Here is a 19,686-nt window from a genome sequence, read left to right on the forward strand (position 1 = left end):
TTAAGCCGGATTAATTTAGGCGGGACTGCCACATTTGCTTGGGACCATCGGTTCAACCGGTGCTATAGAGATTGTTGATTTGATTTCTGCTTGCATCCAGAGAGATAGACCGACAGGGGCGTCGGAACTTCCGCCAAGCGTCGGATGCACCGATGCTAAGGCATCGGTTAAACCGGTGCTGTTGTTTTTCTTCGTTTTCAACTGAATTGACTTGGATTTGAATGTAACTTCGATTGTTTCTTCTTCCAAGCGTTGTGTTAACTTCTATTGACCATCTTGGGCTGTTTTTTGAGCGAGTGTGTAAGATTTCTAAGGCCAACTCAATTTTGGTCAAGCTACTAACTCATGAACCCCTCTTAATAGTACGGTAAAGAACTAAAAACTATAAACCCTAGCTAAATCAAGTGTCCTTCATCTCCTTGTGACACTTGAGACTAGAAGGTCCTTAATCTTTAAAATTGAGTCCTTGGCACGCATGATTGTTTTGAATTGAGGGGTCTCCTTTGATATTTCATATGAGACTAATCTAATCATTGATTTTTCCTTCAAAACGCATGTTAGTCGCATACGGTTGTCATTAATCACCGAAATTTACCATTAGCATCTATCGGCCTAGATGCGCTTCACATGTGCATACCTTTTGCAGTTGTCAACTGGTTTAATTTAATTTTGTAGTTCCATATACCGCTACAAGTTCAGTCGCATGTTGATATGACTTTTTATTGCATTCATTTCATACTAACAAAATAAGGTGACAACGTAGGCGTGTGTTAACATGAGTGTTCCTAATTTGCACAGGGAACCTTCGCAATGGAACACTTTGAACAGGATTTTAACTACTTCCATGAGAAGGATCCTGTGACGAAAATGGTATGTCTCTAAGCCATATTTTGAAATTGTGATGGTATTTATTTTAATGTTCACTTACAATAAATATAAAATAATGGAATGATCTCTTCCTTTTCTGTAGACTGTGAAGAAACATCCCGTTATGAACATCAAACGACAGGATCTTAGTTCATTTGTTTCAAGCTTCCCTGGCGAGGACCCAAAAATGCTATCCAACTTTAATGATCTCCTGAAAAGAATATTAGTGCTAGATCCAGAAAAGAGGTTAAAGGTGGAACAGGCACTTAACCATCCATTTGTATCTGGCGTGTGAAATTCAGTACAACTTAGAAACTGAAATTTTGGTTTGAACTCGTTTACATTTCTGCCCTTTTCCTATACCACTGGAGCTTTAAGACCATGATAGCTGTTTGAGACATGGAACGGATGATGACCATCTTAGATACTGTAACACGCAAGCTTGGATAGATTTGTAATATACGTTAGACCGCTTGCTTGAACACGGTTTCTTTTCCTGTGCATTTTCTGTCCCAAGGATCTCAAATTATCAATTGCTAGACTTCTTCGGTTTGCTTGGGTGCAAATTTTACCTAACACGTGACAAGAATATCATGTTGCTTCTATTGTGACACTGAGTTTCCTTTTGTTTTGAAAAATTGTGGCACTGAGTTATTCGTGTGTGTGGAGCCGTCACACTGCCTACTTCTTTTTTTGTTTTAGAAAAGTCACTGCCTACTTCCTATGCTTTGGTCCCGTGAAAGCATCGGGGTTTCTTCCTGGGTTCCAATTCTCCGTAGCAGCGGGCTTCCACGGGCTTTATTCTACTGCCTTGTAGTTGCAGTGCAGATAGCCCACCAAGGGGATCGCGCGGCCCCACGGCCCCACCACGCCACGCGTACCGGTGGTTTGGGCGGGAAAGTGGAAACTTCCCGCCCGCGTCACCAGCTAAGACGGCCCCGCGTTGTCAGTGACCCGCAGAGCGGAGGCCGCGCCAAGGCAAGGCCAACAGGCCCACACACGGCTTCCCAAACAATCCATTCCCCGCCGGTTCTCTCCTCCGGCTCCGCCTTTTCCCTGTCGAAGCAGCAGCAAGCAAAGCCACGCCGGCGAGGCGGGCGGGAGGCAATGCCGCCTAAATCGGATAGCGTTGAAGGTATTCACCCCTGCGGCCCTGCCCCCTCCCAACTGGAATGGTTAACCCTTTTTTTTTGTTTGGTTCAAAACCTTCCCGATTTCGACCATCCGTAGCACGGCCTAATCGATGTTTCTGATGATGTTACGGATCCCTTTTCTCTTCCATTTTTGCAGGAATCGTCCTGGGTTTCGTCAATGAGGTGCTGCCTCTCCCCTGAATTCCTGAAACCCAACCCCAAAACCCTAAATCCCTGGTCCTGCTTATGCTTGCGCAATTAGGGTTCGATTTTTCACTCTGTTGGTACTTGTGGGGATTTGTGATGTATAAGAATTTTTCTAGAATCCTTAGGATTTTATATATTATGGATGTGACAACGTTAACTAGAGTACTAGACATACTGGGTATTGATTGTGCGGTAGCTCTGATAGCAGCATGCTGTTTGATTAATACCGGTTATTGTCCACATTTTATTTCTGTAGATTCAGGTGGTTAGTTAGAATCATGAAAGACACCCTGGTCACCATGCTGATTAATTCATACATGTTAGTTGCAACTGGCATCACTTTTTTTATCATTATTCAGAATGATTGTAATTGCAGTTGCCCTGTAATTAAGCAGCTACCTGCAGTCAAGTACTGAAACGTAGCTGGATAACTTGGTAGTGAGCAGCTCATTCCTATGGCCAGCATATGAGTTCTATGCTAATCCCTAGAATAGATCAAAATTTTAGACTAGTTTCAGTTTGAATGTTGACTCCCTGGTGCTAATTGCATTGTGGTTTGTGTTTGCCCTTTGCATAACACAATTTATCAGGTTCTCTTTCAAATGCCCCCTCCCAGCTTAGCAGGACCGTTTATGATTTACCAGAAAACTTTCCCCTTAAGATTGTCACTACAAATTAGCTCACAAATGCTTGCAAATGGTAACACAACTACAATGCTTGTGTAGATCAGTTTTAGTTTTTGCTCTTCACTGTAGGCTATTTTTTCTGCCCTGTCAGATGTAGTTATGCTCACTGTAGACTGTTTTTCCCCGTTTCAGAGAGTTGTATATGTTTCTACTTTCTAGAGCATGTGTTATAATGTACTTTCATTAATTCTGCTTTTGTTACATTTTTTATTTCCCAGTTAACTTATTGAAGCTTCCTTATGAATTCAAATAAATAAGATGTGGAGGAAGTGTTACTGTCTTTCCCTTCAGATACTGCTCTTATCCCGATTTGATTTACATATGTGCAGTATTGTATGCGAGTGTCAATATGAGATGAATTTATTCAGAAAGTTGTTTGTGTACAGTTCTTCAATTTTATGCAAAATATAAATATAAAAAATGACCACACTATCTGGTCAGATTGGAGTACTTCAAATCGTCACTTTCATAGTTGATATAATAGCACATTAGCCGCATGTTTTGTTTTTTCAAGCTCTGGGTATCACTGAGTTGACTATTACCATGACTGTGCAGCAAAACAGGCCATTGAATTCACAGAATGTAGCTGACGCGCTACAGAAGTTTAATTTGAAGAAAACTGCAGTACAAAAGGCACTGGATGCATTGGCCGATAGTGGACAGATTTCCTTCAAGGAGTATGGCAAGCAGAAAATTTACATTGCTCGGCAAGATCAATTTGACATTCCAAATGGGGAAGAACTTGAGGAGATGAAGAAAGCAAATGCCAAGTTGCAGGAAGAACTTGCAGATCAAAAGAAAGCAATTAGTGAGGTTGAATCTGGTAAGTTCCGAACTTCCAATTTGTATCCTTGTCTTTTTAGTGGTCTATCAAATGCAGTATGCCATGATCATAGTTCAATGGTATCTAAATTTAAATCTTGTACAGAGGTACGAGGTCTGCAATCAAACTTGACGCTGGCAGAGATTAAGTCAAAGGAGACTAAATTACAAAGCGAAGTATGTGCATACAAAAATGTTCCCTTCTGCTCCTTACTAAAGTGTCTGTGTTCCTTTGGACCAGTTCTGATTACAGGACCGTATTTGTTTAGATCCAGGAAATGGAAGAGAAACTCAATAAATTGCGGAGTGGTGTCATCTTGGTGAAACCTGAGGACAAGAAGATCATTGAGGATTCTTTTGCTGAAAGAGTTAACCAATGGAGAAAGCGGAAGAGGATGTTCAAGGAGCTTTGGGATAATATTACTGAGAATAGCCCAAAAGATCAGAAGGAATTCAAGGTTTTTGCTGCATTCCCCCTTTATGTTTTGCCCTTTGACTGCACTTGGGATTTACCCTTCCTGTTGCTGCCATCTAGCTATTCATGATGCTGATGAACAATATGTATCTGCAGGAAGAGCTTGGCCTTGAGTATGATGAAGATGTCGGCGTGAACCTGCAGTCTTACACTGACATGCTGGCAAGTCTTAACAAAAGGCGTAAAATTTCTCGCTGATGTAGCATGAGCATCTAAATCACAAGTCAAGAAATCAGTTACAGAAGTTTTGCCAACTACACATCATGGTTCTGCTGTTTCTTACGGTTTCTGTAGCTGAGCTGTTCCAGAATCCAGATTGATGATGTTGTCATCTGTTAATATTTAGTTATTTATTGCCTTATGAGTGTTCTAGTGGGTAGTTTCAGACCTTAGCAGATGTGTTAATCCTGCCAGCAATGAGGTTTAATATAGCTTTCAACCAGTTGAGTGACAGCGAATTCTCCATCATCTTTGATTGTATCTAAAACCATGCATTCAGCAATATATGATGATTTTGCACCCTGCTTACAACCTGGCATCGAATCAAATTTCTCTTTTTCTCTCTTTTTATCATTTACATTACACACATGGCATGAGCATATGCCATCGGATCTAACTACAGGCATATAGCGAAAGTTCGACAAAACAAATCGAGATATATCGAGATCACGAAACCATTTCCTCTGTTGCCATTTGGTTGAAGCTAAAATCCCCACCTTGTTCTGACTGATTGTGGCTTGCCCCTAGCAGGCTCCCAATGCTCATTGTGCTTCAGGTCGTTGGCTGCAGCGTTGCCATGATTTGCCTCGTCCTCCGGCAGGATCTCAATCTCTGAACTGTAATTCCGGGCATGTTCGATCTTCTCAAATTTCTTTCCATCAACCGTGTCGTCTTCTTTCTTGCTGTCATGACGCATCGGCGCCGTTCCTGTCTTCCTCCCGTCGCCGGGCCCCCTGGGTTCTCCACGCGAGAGCTCCATGGCTGCCTTCGCGGCGGCTGCGGCCGAGGCGGCCGACTTGAATGCGGCCTGCGCCGCTGCCGCCACGTCCTTGTACCCCTGCGCCGAGTCGCCGGAGATGTCTTCGTCCAGGTCATCAACTGGTGGCGTCCTGATCCTCTCCTCGTCCTGCTTCGTCTTCCTGTGGTCGTGGTTGGAGCGCCCGGAGCCCTCGCAGGGAGGCTCATAGACGAGCACAGTGATCCCTTTCTCCGCAGCAATCTCCTGGAGCAGCATCTGGCGGCTCTCGAGGCTCGGCTGCTTGGTCGACAGCTTCTGCACGATCTGAATCGTTCGGGTTTTCGTTAGAATTCGTCGCAGAGACGTTTGATTTCGAGTGCTGATCGAGTCAGAGCTTCGCCGGGGAGGTGCTCACCTTGGGGTTGACCCCGCAGCCGCTGCGGAGCTCGGAGGCGGCGGAGACGAACTCCCTGCCGAACTTGGCGGCGAGGATGGTCCTGACCTCCTGCAGCTCCGGCAGGTCCCCGCACCTCGCGGCGGCGTACACGAGCCCCGCCGCCGCCTCCCGCAGCTCCTCGGGGCACTCCCTGCACGCGTCGACGAGCGCCGCCCGCTCGGCGATGAGGCCGCAGTAGGCCTCGAGCTCGGCGAGCGCGTCGAGCACGTCCTGCTCCCGGACGGCTTGCTCGGCGCGCGCCAGCGCGCGGTCGGGGCGGCCCAGGCGGAGCAGCTGCTCGACGTCCCCGCGCGCCTGCGCGCACCGCACCTGGCGGTGGCCCCGCACCACGCCCAGGCGCGTCACCGCCAGCCCCAGCAGCGACCGGAGTCGCGCCGTATGCTTCGTCGCCCGCCCCAGCAGCACGTCCAGCCTCCTCCCCATCGCCGAACACCGCAGAGCTAGAGCAACCGCCCCCTCCCCGAGCTCTGGCTTATCTGCCGACTGCCGCCGATCGTGTTTGGTCGGGCCCGGTGTGTCTGCGAAGACCGAGCGGTTTCGCCCTGGTGTTTTATACTATCCCCGTCGGGTGCCAAGGCGCGCGCGCGCGCGGTGTGGAAGGGAAGCTGCGCGTGACGCGAGCAATTAAGGCGAAGGATCCGAGGGTGGCGATACGCTTCCTTGCGCGGGTGGGTGTGGGGTTTGCTTTGTGGCGAAGGCGAGCGAGGGCGACGGGGTTTAAACGTCTGAGCGGACGCGTGGTGGGCCGAGCTGTCAGACGGGGGGCCCGTTCAGCGGTTGGGTTCCGCCGCAAAGGGACCGGGTCGGTCGTGCGCGCAAGGACCCGCGCGGCCAGTTTGGCAGTTTCCATCGGGGCTGTGCGGTGGAAGAGTCGAAAACGACGGGGCAGTGGCTGCGGTTGAGAACTTTGAATCCGGGCAGTGGATACGGAAGAGCACCTGTGCACTTGGGCAGGGAGCGCTTGGTCAGCAGAGGGAACTGTGTCCGTGTAACAACGTTCATATGACTGCGTCTCGTCCTGTCCCAGTCGACGCGGTCACAGTAGAGTGGTGAACGGTTCGCCGTGATGGCGACCGGCGGGAGGCCCGGTTGACTACTACGGCTAACGCGGTTTTCCTTTTCTCCGTAACGGAGTAATTGTTCTTCTTTTTCTGTCGTGGCTTGCTTGCGATCATACGTAATTCCTAACCACGGTTCTTTACTGGACAACAAAAAACGAGAATCGTTAACTATAAATCCGGTAGTTCCCAGTCCCACCCTCTCTCCGATACCTATCCAACTCGAGGAACTCGGCATGAATCGTACCATCCGCGTCAATCCGGGATAATTCAACTCGAGTGCCAAACTGCCAATATTTACCTGCTAGGGGTACGTTTATGAACTGCCTCGAACGTACGTATGCCACTAACGCCTACAACAGTACACCTGTACGTAGCATCTTGCTGCAGATGCTTCTTATTAGAGCAGTCGCCTTCCACCGATGCGAAAAACAAAACAAAACCACCAAGTTGCTACTCTGGTAGGGAGTAGGGACTGATTGATCCTTACTACGAGCCTATCAATCCACGGTCCAAGCACTGCGCCACCATCACAGATTCACAGGGATCGAAGTTCCACCCTCGTCTCAACAGGCATTCTCCGAGCGAGAAGAAGCTATTTGGTTCGGTTCCGGCGTCGTGACCATGGAAAGGGTAACGGCGCTCGTCGCGTCAAACTAACGTATGAACGCCCACGGCATCGAACCAACTCGTCTCGTGCCGTTCCCCCGACCACGCGCACGTGACCCACCTCTTGGGCTGTTCGATCGGCCACTTGTCACAACCTGAGCGTAAATATCATCGTCGACCGGTTCAAATCCCGAGCCCGGAACGTCCGGAGGAGGGAAACCACCCGTCAAGAGTCACGAGCCGCGTGCGTTTTTTTTTTCCGCCCCGGCGACCGGACCTGAGTTCCGAGTTCGTTTCACCGTTTCGGCGAGGTTTTTCAGAGCCAGCCGGCGCAGAGCAGACTCGTCTGGTTCATCGCTTGGGTGTGGCTATTTTACAGTTAACCGTACGGAGGAGCTCCGTACGATCGATTTTCCGACCGTTCGTTTTTTCCTATTTTAGTAAATTTTTTGTCGTTTTCTGATTTCAAGAAAAAATTTCAGAGAAAAAAATTTTGAGAAAAAAAAAGACAAAAAAATTTGACGAGAAAAATTTTTGAGAAAAAAATTTAAGATGGAAAATCAAAGAAAAAAATTGGAGAGCAGAATTTTTTTTTTAAAAAAAGGAAACAGAGAACCTTCGAGAAAAAAAAAATTGCAGTGGAAAAATTTTGCAACAAAATTTTGCGAAAAAAAAATCAAACCTGGGAGCTCCGCCGCGCCTCCCCCGCCGGCGATGGGCCCGCCGGCGCCGCGCTACCATGCCGGCGCCCCATAACGAACGAGCAAGCCAGCACGGAAGCGAGCGCGCCGGCGGCGAGGAACCGAGCCGGAGAGGCGGCGACTCACGGACAGGGTTTACTTTTCCGACAGAAAATGATTTTCCGGACGTTCCCGGAAACGGGAAATTACCGGTTTTCCGTTTTTTTCCGGATTTTCCGATCGGAAAACGATTTGAAATTCAAATTTCGGTTTTTGACATTTTCCGACCGGATTTCGGTGTTTTCCGACCGGATTTCGGTGTTTTCCGACCGGAAAATGTTGTTGGTGATCGGAAATTGTAAAATCAGTGAGGAAAAATTAAAAATTTTACAGCACTTCGTCTAATTTTGCATATATAACAGTTCACAAAGCATAATAAATATTTCACACACCAAATATTAATAGGATTCACCTAAAACATGTATGTCCAATTGTCCATACAAGACATACAATCTAAATCCAATATAATGCAATACCAAGTCCATTGTCCTAGTCATACAAGCCATAGGTTCATTGCAATAATACAATACCAAATCCATTGTCCAAGTTATACAAGCTGATCATATATAGAACATGTTTTGCTAAATAAACCCAATATGTGTAATAGTCATGTGAGGAATATATTATTTTTACGGAATATATGTGTGTTTAGTCATGTGAGGGATACTTATTAAGAGTTTACATTTCTATTTCATATACGGATCTATATGTGTCTAGTCATGTGAGGGATATATTGTTTTTACGGAATTTGAATGGATATTTCGTGTTTAAATTATATATACATGTGTAATAGTTCCTTTGCAATACCATATATACCAAAATATTTTTTACATTGCTAAAACAATGTTTTCCGACCGGAAAGCACCGAAATCCGACTGGAAAGCAACGAAATCCGGTCGGAAAATCCGGTTTTCGTTTTTTATGAATTTTTTTGAATTTTTGAATTTTGAAACAGAAAAATTCGAAATTTCGCCGGAATTCGTTTCTCGGATACAACCGGTAACGGTAAATTTTCCGGTAAACCGGATTTACCGTCCGAAATTTTTTCCCTTGCTCACGGATCAGATCGGGCGAGGTTGGCGCGCTTGAGCTGTGACCCCGTGAGCGCGTCTTCCCTGGCGCCGCGCTTCATGCCCCCATGCACCGGCCCCGCCGCCCCTCGCCGCTTCCAGAACGCGACGCGTCAACCGCGTGTAGCCGCGTGATACAACCCCAGCACGGCAGCGTGCGCTAGTGCACGTGACGCGAGCGAGTATTCCGCCGCTCGATCAGCTCCTGCAAGCGATCCCCGGGCGGTGCAAAGCGTCTCCGGCGCCGCGCTGGTTACGTACTCGCAAGCTACCGTACGTATTGGTCATAGATCGACGTGGCTTTGTTGGCCCGGACATATTTTGAATACCTGCCAGCTCGTGGATCTGTCGCTGTTGAATTGGCGGCCCTAATCACCGTGCGTGGTTTAATAAAATGGTAACGTATGCTATGCAAACCATCTTAGTTTGCAAACTATGAAAACTCCAATCTGAACCATCGGATTAACATTCAAGAAGAGGGGCGCAGGGGTGAGAGGAGAGATTTGCAAAAATGTGATGACTCAATTCAAGGGCGGGTCCAGATTGTAAAATTATCCCATCCCTCATGCTCCTTAGAAGTTGATCCGATGACCCAGATTGGAATTTCAATAGTTTGCATATGAAGGTGGTTTGCATAGCATACGTTGCCTAATAAAATATAGGGTTCAGTTATCGCTCGCAATAACTATATTATTAAAAGTTTGTTTAGTAAATAGTTAGGTGAAACTGAGATAGGTGTATATTAGCATGTGGTAACAACGACAACAACCGCTTCAGCTGGCAAGAAGTGCTTCAAGTGCACGACGCTTCAGCTGTGACTGTGAGCGCATCTTGGACTAAGTAAACGCTTCGTGAAGTAGTCGCCTTCCATAGAAGAAAACCGAGACAGCAGCCAAGTTTAAATTCGCGCGAGGGGTCATCTGACGGCTGCTGTTCCAGCACCCAGGCAGCGTCCAGGAAGGTTCCATTCGGGCGGCATGAGTGACCTTGGGTGAGAGCGGCGCTCGACGCGTTCAGACTATTTGGATTTGCACGGCGTCAATTCTCATCTCGCGCGCCGAGGGCCCGAGTTGCCGACCTTGGCCGCCCGCCTCCCGGCTCCCGCACAAGAACTGAGACTTCGGTCCCTGGCTTGCTGACTCCCTGGCCATTGCCCAACAAGCTTCCGAGACCCATCTCTACGGGCCGTGGACCGTGGGCCAGTGCTGGAGCATTGGGCTTTCTCGATAGGTTCGGTCATTTGCCACTTGTTAGAAACGAAGCGGTAGTCTGACTGCCTGAGACTGTCTCGATGGGTTCAAACCCCGGATCAGCTCAGGTCTCTTGGTTTTAAGTATCTGTCACATTAAATATTTAAATATCAATTCGAATGTTCATATGCTAATTTGATATAAAACTAATTGTATAAATTGCAATTAGAGCTCTAGACGAATCTATTAAATATAAGTAATGCACAAATAGTGGACGATTACTGTAGTAATTAGTGATCAAATTATAGACTAATTAGACTTAAAGATTCATCTCATGATTAAGTTATGACTTATAAAAATAATTTTGTAATAAATCTATACTTAATACTCTTGATTGGTGTTTAAATATGCGATGTGACGGAATTTATGATTTAAATTGAAAAAAAGCAAACGATATCCGAAAGACCCGGATCCAAAGCGAAAACCAATCGTTGCGAGGTCACGCACGAGCCGTACGCGTCTTTCTGGCCATTTCTCTGGCCCCGAATATTCACCGCTCCGTAGGTTTCCAGAGTCTTTCTGGCCATTTCTCTGGGCCGTGTTTGGTTCTCCAGCCAGGGCTGGGCAAAAAAACCCGAGAACCGAGAACCGAACCGAAGTTACCGAGAACCGATACCGAAGGAACCGGAACCGAAGAAGTTCGGTTCCTGTTCGGTTCCATGATCTAAAGAACCGAAGTTCCTCGGGATATTCGGTTCTTGGGCTCGGTTCTCCCGAAGAACCGAAATTCAACCCATTGGGCCCAGTCTAAGGTTGCTGAGTTGTTGTAATGCGTACTGCTACTATGTGTTGTGGTGACTTGAAGTTAGTCATTTGAATTTGAGACAACAAAAACATCTATGTGTTGTACTATAATGCTTGCTGCTACTATAATGCTACCATTGCTTGTTTGAATTGAATAAGCTGTTTTTATACATCTTGAAACTTCGGTTCCTTCGGTAAGTACCGGAACCGAACCGAACTACCCGAAATCGAAGTTGCTCGGTTCCTGCCTCTAAAAAGAATCGATCGGTACCTATTATCTAAGAACCGAAGTTCTGTAGGAACCGGTTCGGTTCCTCCCGAATGCCTAGCCCGATCTCCAGCGCTACCTAGCGCTAGAAAAAAATCTCGCATGTATGAAGTACTAAATGGAGTCTATTTGCAAAATCTTTTCAGGGATGAATGTAACTTTTCGCGACAAATTTAATGACGATAATTAATTGATAATTAGCTATAGTAATACTAGAGTAGGTATCATCCAGCGCTGTCGCTTTCGAACTGGCGACCAATCGATCACCGCTGCAAAACCAGTGGGAGCAGCCTATCCAATCACTGCTCCGGCGGAACTTGGTGGCGGCTCGGACCATATGTGCTTCCACTGAACTATCTGCACACTATGCGGAACACCCCTCGGCCGGCCCAAATCCGCGCTTCTCCTGAACTGGGCTGGGCTGATCCCTTCTTCCGCGGTAAGGAAGCCCAATCTGGATGGAAATTTTTTTATAACAACAATCTAGACGAATTGTTCAGTTGTTCCGCATAGCTTATACAAGTACTTTACGCGCGCCTTGGCGCACCCTCATTTTGTTTTTAATGAGATAAGAAAAGATTAGGAGCATTCTTACGTAATAAGCGTCTTAAGCTGCAACAATATGAAATTTTTGTGGAGATCCAAACATGCATACATACACATTAAATCTACCGGGTCATTATTTATTATTATAATAGGATCTAAATAGACGGGCACAATTATGTGCAATGGCACTAAGCTAGAATCTATGTTTTTTACCTAGAAATTTAAATGTAGAACTACATATAGTTATAAAGAAGCAGCACCTAAATATTTTATTGGTAACTGATAAATTGGATTACAAAGTTCTTGGAGCCTCTTGCTGCGTTCATAAGGCATTAGTGCCAATAAGAAGATATGTATCAGCTTAAAGACTTCAACAATAAGAGAAAAATAGCTAAAGAGAAATAATTAAAAATTGTTTTCAATGAGGGAAAACCACTATCTGACAGGTTTGAAATTGTAGCAGACAATAAGAAGCAAGGAGCACTTTAAATTGGAAAATGAATGATCAAGGGGAGAATATTATGGAAATTGTCAGCTATTCAGGAGCAACATAGTTTGTAAAGAACAATACATGTGTAGATTCATATTTGGAAACCCTATAAAAATTGTACACTCTAAGCCAAAATAACAGAACAAATTACACAGAAGATCAATTAGAGACAGTTACAGATGTTCCTGCAGAAGAAGAACTCAATATTTGTTTACCAACTTTTTATAGTGACATTATATACTATGATCCTCGTTATTCAGTAAACATTATAACATCAGTTATGGTGGTGAGCTAATCACTGAAAATGAAAGATACTGGCGGGAATAGAAATGCTAATGTACGCAGAGAACTCACACTTAAAGTTCACCGGCAGCCAAAAAATACAATTCAGAACTGCAGCACACCAGGGTGCAAATACATATGATGAAATTCCCGTGAGGACATTTTATATGTGAACTATAAGAGCTACATTGTTGGAACATAAATTGGCAAAGACTGATGAAAGAAGATTTCTGATTTCTTCAGGCTCACCCATACTCTATTTGAGTTCTGCACATCCGCTTACCTCATTTCCTCTCTTTCTTGCACAACAAAAAATTGACATAAGATCCATTGCAATCACACAACAGGATAATAAGAAGTTCCCTATTTTAGAAAAGGATAAAAGAATTTAAATGCATGTTCATGGGATGCATCTCAAAATAACCTATCCATTGCTTCAGCATGGTGGCTCTACTTTGGCTGACCCATAGTCATCGCCAACGAAGTTTACCTGAAGTATGCACATGACCTATTCCCGAACCAGATGGAGTGCATGCAGCAGTCATCATGGGTAAAAATGGTTGTTCACAATTCTCGAGTAAAGTAGTACAAGGGCAGAATTATAAGTAACGGAGTCATCTTGGAAATCAGCAGTTGCTCTAATATTCTAAAATCAGAACACAAATACATAGATGATATGCTTTGCAAGATTGACAGAATGGTTAGCTCCATTCCAGCACGGAATTGTGACCTGTTCACTGGATCAGGATGAAATCAACGGATTTTATTTGAGCTATACGAAAAGAGCAATGTAGACAATAATCAAGTATTTTTTTTCCGAATACCTTTTATTTATGTAGCTAGATCGGAGCACATGTCAGCAGCTGTGGACAGATCAAAAGAGGTAGGTGTAGGCACCTTTTGAATAATATGCAATCTATTGGCTGGGACATATAGGTTTAACACAACATATTATAAATACAAAACAATATTAAGTTTTCGGAGGTTGGCACTTTCACATTCTCATCGCTGACTGGACAGGATCACCTCTTGCACCTCCATGTCTCCATGTAGATCCTTTTCAAATGGCAAGCTCTGCATCTGTATAGAAAAAAATGACATATACATCAAACCCATTTGACTTTGGTGATTGTAGTAACAATAAGGAAACCGTATAAGGACATTTTGTTATACAATAACTTCATACAGAGAGGATTGAGCTCTTTTGTGGAGATAATCCGTGCTTGTGTATGAACACATGTATCAGCTGACCTGCACACACTGGTGTGTACCAGAATTGAAGTCAGAAGAAAAAAAAGAAAGGCATGAAACATGTGAGTTTCCTCCATTTTAGGCTGGTCCTGGCAGTGCGACGAATCTCGCGGCCTGGAATAAGCTCAAAATATGTGGATACTGGTATTGGTTAGCCGTAAAAAAATAGATAGAACAAGAATATAGGTACTCAATCTTTTGTTTGGGAAATACATCAAGCAGTTGGTGTGCTGTGTGCATCAGAACTGAAGCAAAAATGAAGGGCATGGAAAGCTCTCTCCATTGGAGCCTCATCCTACCAGTACCCTTTGCTCACTCAGAATCTCACGCCCCTAGAAGAGGTCCTTTTTCATCACCAAGTTGAGCACCTACAACTACCAAATTGAACCAAAATCAACAACAAATTGATTACAGATTCATAAAATCGAACTGCAGATTGACAAAATCGACCTGACAGGGGAACCCACCGCGTGGCTGTAGGGGAGCTCCATCACGCAGACCTTGTCGTAGGGAGATACTCCCGTTGCACGGAGATCGAGGTAGGGCAAGTCGGGGCTGTTGGAGGGGGTGACGGAGACGCGATGTGGAGGAGGCGGGGACCAGGGATTGGAGCTGCGTAAGGTGCGGCAGGGCGGCGGCCGAAGTGGCGTGGAAGCGGGTGTGGCTAAGGCGTTAGGCCACGGAATCACAGGAGGGAGGAGATCGGGAGCGGTTGGGCGCCGGCCGTAGCCAGGACCGGCGCGCTGGCGGGGAACACTAGCCTAGCAGGGCGGGTGGGGGAAAAGGGGGCGCCGGAGAAAGAGCCCACGGTGGAAGCGAAAGTGGGGATGGTCGGGCGGCGGGGGGAGCAGCTATCGCCGCCGCCATCAGCACCTTTGCCATGGAAGATCCGGAGCACCGGCGGGGGAAGCTCATAGGGAAGACACAAGAAGGCTCCAGCCAATGGCTGGGGAGGAGGGGGAGAGAGTGGGCCCACGGGCCGTTGGATGGACATCGTGCGGACCGCAGCTTTTTTCTATCGTGGCCGCCCTGAGCTCGCACGGAGCGGTGCGCGAATGATATATACGAGTACTTTGCGCGCGCCTTGGCGTGCCTTGGCTTAATTTTTTTATATAAGTAAATCTTAAATTTATATGCTTGTAATAGAACATTTAAGCAGCACAGATACTATTTATTTATACTATAGGAATCTAAACGAAGAAGTACATTTGCACATAATGATATTAAAGCTGATATCTATGATTTGCATTGAAATTTATATGCAGAAGTACATATCATTAGGGAGATTCTATAGCTAAACATTTTTTTGGTCCTGATACATTCGATCATAAAATCCTTTGGGTCTATGGCGGCTCTTGTTACCTGTAGGCTTTGGCGCTCCTTTTTTTTTTCCTTCTTTTTCTCAACATGAGTAAATATAGAAATCATATATTTATAATGCCACATGTTATCTACAGAGAAGTATCATTTAGTCTTCTAGTACGAATCTAAATACATAGGTAGATTTGTTTACAATGGTAATAAAGCTAACAACTATGTTTTTCCCCCTAGAAGCTCCACTAAAATATTTTATTGGTAACTGAGAAATTGGATTATAAAGTTCCTGGAGTCTCCAGTTGCTTTCATAAAGCATTTGTTGCACATGGTCTCCTGCAGGCCATTTAAATTTTAAAATATAAGATATCAGTTCAGTTGTGCTTCTGAAATAGGTAACAGAGTGTGATATTACCTGTAATAAGGTTATATTTATTAGTGCTCTAGGAAGTGACATGATTTTCCTTTTTTTTGGCAATGAAGGCTGGAAGGATATCATTCGTTGAATTGAACTGAAAGAGGTATGTTTTTTCATGTAGAAGTTGTTTGGCAACATTTGAATTTAGAAAATTTTTGGTAGCATCCCAAGCTGTGTAAACGACTTCAGCACAATACAGTACATATGTCATTAATAGGTGCAGTAGAAAAGAGTTTTGGGGCTCTGAAACTAAAGGAACCTCCTAACCTCAGGACACATAACCAAAATACAATGGTTCATACTGTTGTTGGTGAGATAAGAGTGCCTAATAATCTGTATAAGATATTACACAGAAGCTGTTCCATTTTCTTTCCAAATGGTATTGACTGGTAGAGCTATGGCCATGGAATAGCTGAGGGTGTATTGGTATGGGAGAGAGGTAGGTTTCAATATAGCTGATGAAGCATTTTGAAAATGGGCACCATATAAGGGGCTGCAAATGTGGCGAGGATGATTGCTATGATTAAACGAATAAATCTTTTCGTATTTCTTTGATTGTGATTGCCCTGCGCGCATATTCTTTTTTAAATTTTAGGAGGAATCAGCTAATGATGGGCAGTGAGGGAAAAAGGTGAATTATCGAATAACTTCCAAGTTTTAGACATGCTGGTCGATATAATGGAAGGAAAATATAGTTGTGTAAGTTTGGAACTGTATGAATGGAAACAAAATAAATTTATTATTATGATTTTATACATTTGAGAACAGAGCCATTGTGTTTGAGTAGTTACCTAGCATTTGCACTTCCATTCTCCGGGTTCGCTGTAAGGCTAAAAAAACATGATGAGTCATTCAATCTATCTGTATCTATAGTGTAATAATCATCTCTAGTATCGGTTCACAATTGGAGTTCTACTCAAAAGTTTCTGCAACCATATTTGGATCTTCGAAGAGATATGGTTTTCGTTTTAGTAAATAAATGCGGATAATTAGCATTTGGTAAGAAATAATGGACGGTGAATACCAATTCTATAGGCATTTATTTTGTTTACATGGATCTTGGCTGGATGAAGTATCCTGTAGATCAGTGTCTATCCATGGTAATACACATCACGCCATATATGACACAGTACATACTCGCAAAAAAAATGACACAATACATTGTTTTGGATACCCTAAAAACCAATAGACACAGGTGGTAGTTTAACATGGGCAGGCATATATATTTTATAATGTAGTAAACTAAGAGAGCCTGCAGCTGTTCATAGCCTCATGGGAAAAGAAATAATCATCCCAGAAGGTAGTGCACATCAGGACTGCATGGTCTGTAGATAGCTTTTCTAACTGTACATGGAAAGGAGAAAGAAAAATACTTAACTGGTTCAATCCATTGACATTCTATAGCGCCCAAGTAGTAGCTAAACTTGAACAGCACTCGAATCTCCTCAACCCTGCTTCTTTCCTGAATAGCCTACATAAATGATAAAGACAGCATATGAGTTCCTGAAATGTGCTTTTTAATTTCTGTTACTGCAGAACTACATGCACAGTAGGTATTGGCGAAGCAAAATTTTTCCAAATGAAAAAGTGTAGTATAGATACGGAAATCAAAAGCATACTTAATCTGGTTTTATATTTTTCATTAAGTCTGAAACAAATTTTGTACCTTGCCTGAAGCTTTTTTTTCGCAAAACTTAACTGAAGAAAAATAAATGCTTGATGAGTAGATAGGAAATCTGCTGGGACACAGAACTGGAACCTTCTACCAAGAGCAAACCCTGGTGAGGCCTGTGCTGCACATCAATTTCAAACTATGATAAATCTGTTTTAAAGGTTTCAGTGATTTAAAACTATTTGACATGTAATTGTCAAAAGAGTAAAAGGGTAGCCAGCTTAGAATTTTAAACAGTCACCTACCTGTAACTTGGTAAAGTCCACACTATTAGTATCATGCCTGCTGTTTTTGTGTAGACTCTGAACCAATATTCCTGCAAGGATTATTTATCTATCGCCTAGGCATCTTGTTTTGCTGTGATCGATGCAAAGCAATTGGATTTAATTATGCTGCAAGGGATAGCACACTTCTGATATAAACGGTGCAAATAACTTGATTCTAGAGTCTTTGTCATTCTGATCTACTAAGCAATAAAGATGAAGAACCCAGCTGGTATACAAAATAAAGCGGAAAGAGAAATTGAGATTCTTTGGAATATTGAAGGACCGTATAAGCTAAAGAACAAAAATTTTCTTTTTCTTTCCTCTTTGTTGCAAATGTATGGATATACGGTGAGTAGCTAAAATACATAAATCTGATGTCTAAATGCAGTAACAAAAAGTTGCAAAAATATGTATTAGAACTTTGAATAGTATGCATACCTGAATGTTGCTGTTCAGTGGTGAGGACCACTTCCGTGGCTACACTGCAGGATGCAAGCATTGACCGACTGGCTTGCTAGGCTGCTACCCTGTGTTCTCATAGAGTTGTTCCTCGCCCAAATCGGACTACTGCATACTGGGTCAATCTTCTGTCCACCCAAAGGGTAAAGGAAGCTAAAACACAGAGGTGAATCTTACCTTGCCTGGTGAGGAAGATGAAGGGAAGGGAGGAGAGGGAGGACGGGGCATCCATGGCCACAAGCAACCCGTGATAGTCGCCCCGCGCAGTTGTGATTGCATCCGATAGGAACCAACCCAAAATGCGTGCAAAGAAAGGGGAGCCGATCACCTGGCCTCCAACGACTGCATGGCCGGCAGCAAGCTCTGGAGCGTTGGTAGGGCGCTCTGCTGGCCGTGGTCGCCGAGGGCCGCGCAGGCCCGCTGCAGCTTGTTGACGAAAGAGATCAGCCTCTCCATGGCCGCCGTGCTGGGAGGGTACGATCTGTCCGGGTCGCGAGAGGCGGCGTGGGAGGCGAGATGGAAACACAGAAAGGGAGGTGCGGTGGAGGTGAGGTGAGGCCGACTGCCTAGCCGCATCTAGGCCCCGGTCATTGAAGTCGAGCTAAGGGCTTCGGGCGGAGGTCGCCGCGCTGGCCGGGGCGGGGGACCAGGCAGAGAGGCATGGGTAGGGGGAGGGGGAAGTTGAGGTGGAGGGGGTGGGAGGAGTGGAGGACGAGGCGAGGGGACGGGTTCTGCGCCGCAGAGGAGAGGCACCCCATCGCGGTGCGTGGATGAGGTCGGCGCCGACGGGTCAGGGAGGGCCCGCGGCCGGCGGCGGGGCAGAGCGGGCCCGTGGCCAGCGAGCCCCGGAGGGGCCGGCGCGCTCGGTGGCGTGGCACGGCTCTGGACGCTTGCGGCTCACGAGGAGCGCGGCAACAGAGACGGCGACGGGTCGACCATGGCGACGCGACTGCGTTTCGGCGCCGGCGATGTGCGAAACAGAGGGAAACAACCCGGATGGATCGAAGGCTCACCGGGTATTCGATTTTTGCACGTGGGTGGGCTAGGAGGAGGGCTGGAGGAGGGTCGTCGACGACAGACCGGAGCGACGGGAGAAACTCTAGTGGCGGCCGGCAGTGGCAGGATCGATTCTGGCGGATTCGGCCGGGGAGCAGCTCGACCAGGGGCTTGGGAAGCTGGAAGAGGTGGCGAGGGAGGTGCTCAAGTGAAGAATCGAGAAGGGGCTGCCGGAGATGGTCGGAATCGACCAGCGAAGGGAGCTCGGTTCGGTCCGAGCCGGAGGAGATGAAGGAGAAAGCAGCGTGTGCTGAACTGCTGATAAGGCTCACGGGCTGTTGAGAAGGCACCAGAACCTTCCGCCTACTGGAATGGCACGACATGTTTCAGGGAGGTCAGAAGCTACGACGACCGCATGATGCGCATCGGGCGGTCCAAATTAATTTTGTTATCGTGGCCAGCCTGGTTGAGCTCCGAGCGGTGCGCAAATGACATATAGAAAAGAAACAAACAAATATCTTACGTGCGATACTATCGCCGCTCATAGTAGGACTAATTCGGCCCACTAATAAATTTGATGCACAATCCATCAGGCGCACGGCAGCCGGAGGAGCTAGTGCTAGTGTGGAGCCCCGCCGGTGGAGGTCC

The 19,686-nt window shown here is 45.6% G+C and overlaps 2 protein-coding genes and 2 long non-coding RNA genes across 28 annotated transcripts; 2 read left to right on the top strand and 2 right to left on the bottom strand.

The window, feature by feature from the left end:
* The first annotated feature begins 786 nt into the window (after positions 1-786).
* On the top strand, positions 787-1,349 carry LOC120687871. Its single transcript, XR_005680890.1, has 2 exons — positions 787-870; positions 971-1,349. It is a non-coding gene; the product is annotated as an uncharacterized LOC120687871 (long non-coding RNA).
* A 487-nt stretch (positions 1,350-1,836) lies between these two features.
* Positions 1,837-4,718, top strand: LOC120691349 (homologous-pairing protein 2 homolog). The gene is made up of 6 exons (XM_039974389.1): positions 1,837-2,002; positions 2,158-2,183; positions 3,449-3,716; positions 3,822-3,892; positions 3,985-4,173; positions 4,287-4,718. The coding sequence occupies exons 1-6, from the start codon at positions 1,975-1,977 to the stop codon at positions 4,386-4,388; spliced, it is 684 nt and encodes a 227-aa protein (XP_039830323.1). The 5' UTR covers positions 1,837-1,974; the 3' UTR covers positions 4,389-4,718.
* On the bottom strand, positions 4,643-6,269 carry LOC120691348. The gene is made up of 2 exons (XM_039974388.1): positions 5,564-6,269; positions 4,643-5,472 (listed from the first exon to the last, which is right to left on the bottom strand). Exons 1-2 carry the CDS (start codon positions 6,026-6,028, stop codon positions 4,894-4,896), a joined length of 1,044 nt encoding a protein of 347 aa, XP_039830322.1. The 5' UTR covers positions 6,029-6,269; the 3' UTR covers positions 4,643-4,893.
* A 6,023-nt stretch (positions 6,270-12,292) lies between these two features.
* LOC120688325 lies at positions 12,293-19,380 on the bottom strand. 25 transcript variants are annotated; one of them, XR_005681062.1, is made up of 4 exons: positions 18,022-19,380; positions 17,563-17,633; positions 14,381-17,423; positions 12,707-14,287 (listed from the first exon to the last, which is right to left on the bottom strand). It is a non-coding gene; the product is annotated as an uncharacterized LOC120688325 (long non-coding RNA). The 25 variants fall into 25 exon arrangements; XR_005681061.1 differs by having other exon boundaries at positions 14,381-17,438; XR_005681059.1 differs by having other exon boundaries at positions 14,381-17,116; positions 17,563-17,674.
* Between the last annotated feature and the right edge of the window lie 306 nt (positions 19,381-19,686).

The sequence above is a fragment of the Panicum virgatum genome, chromosome 9N (assembly GCF_016808335.1).
Source record: "Panicum virgatum strain AP13 chromosome 9N, P.virgatum_v5, whole genome shotgun sequence".
Taxonomy (NCBI): Eukaryota; Viridiplantae; Streptophyta; class Magnoliopsida; order Poales; family Poaceae; genus Panicum; species Panicum virgatum.

Excerpts from the sequence above, each read along its gene's own strand:
- LOC120691349 (XM_039974389.1), top strand. The coding sequence starts at position 1,975 with ATGCCGCCTAAATCGGATAGCGTTGAAG. Across the intron at positions 3,893-3,984 it reads AGACTAAATTACAAAGCGAA|ATCCAGGAAATGGAAGAGAA; the intron begins GTATGTGCATAC and ends GTATTTGTTTAG. Across the intron at positions 4,174-4,286 it reads AAGATCAGAAGGAATTCAAG|GAAGAGCTTGGCCTTGAGTA; the intron begins GTTTTTGCTGCA and ends ATGTATCTGCAG.
- LOC120691348 (XM_039974388.1), bottom strand. The coding sequence starts at position 6,028 with ATGGGGAGGAGGCTGGACGTGCTGCTGGGGCGGGCGACGAAGCATACG. Across the intron at positions 5,473-5,563 it reads GCTGCGGGGTCAACCCCAAG|ATCGTGCAGAAGCTGTCGAC; the intron begins GTGAGCACCTCC and ends CGAACGATTCAG.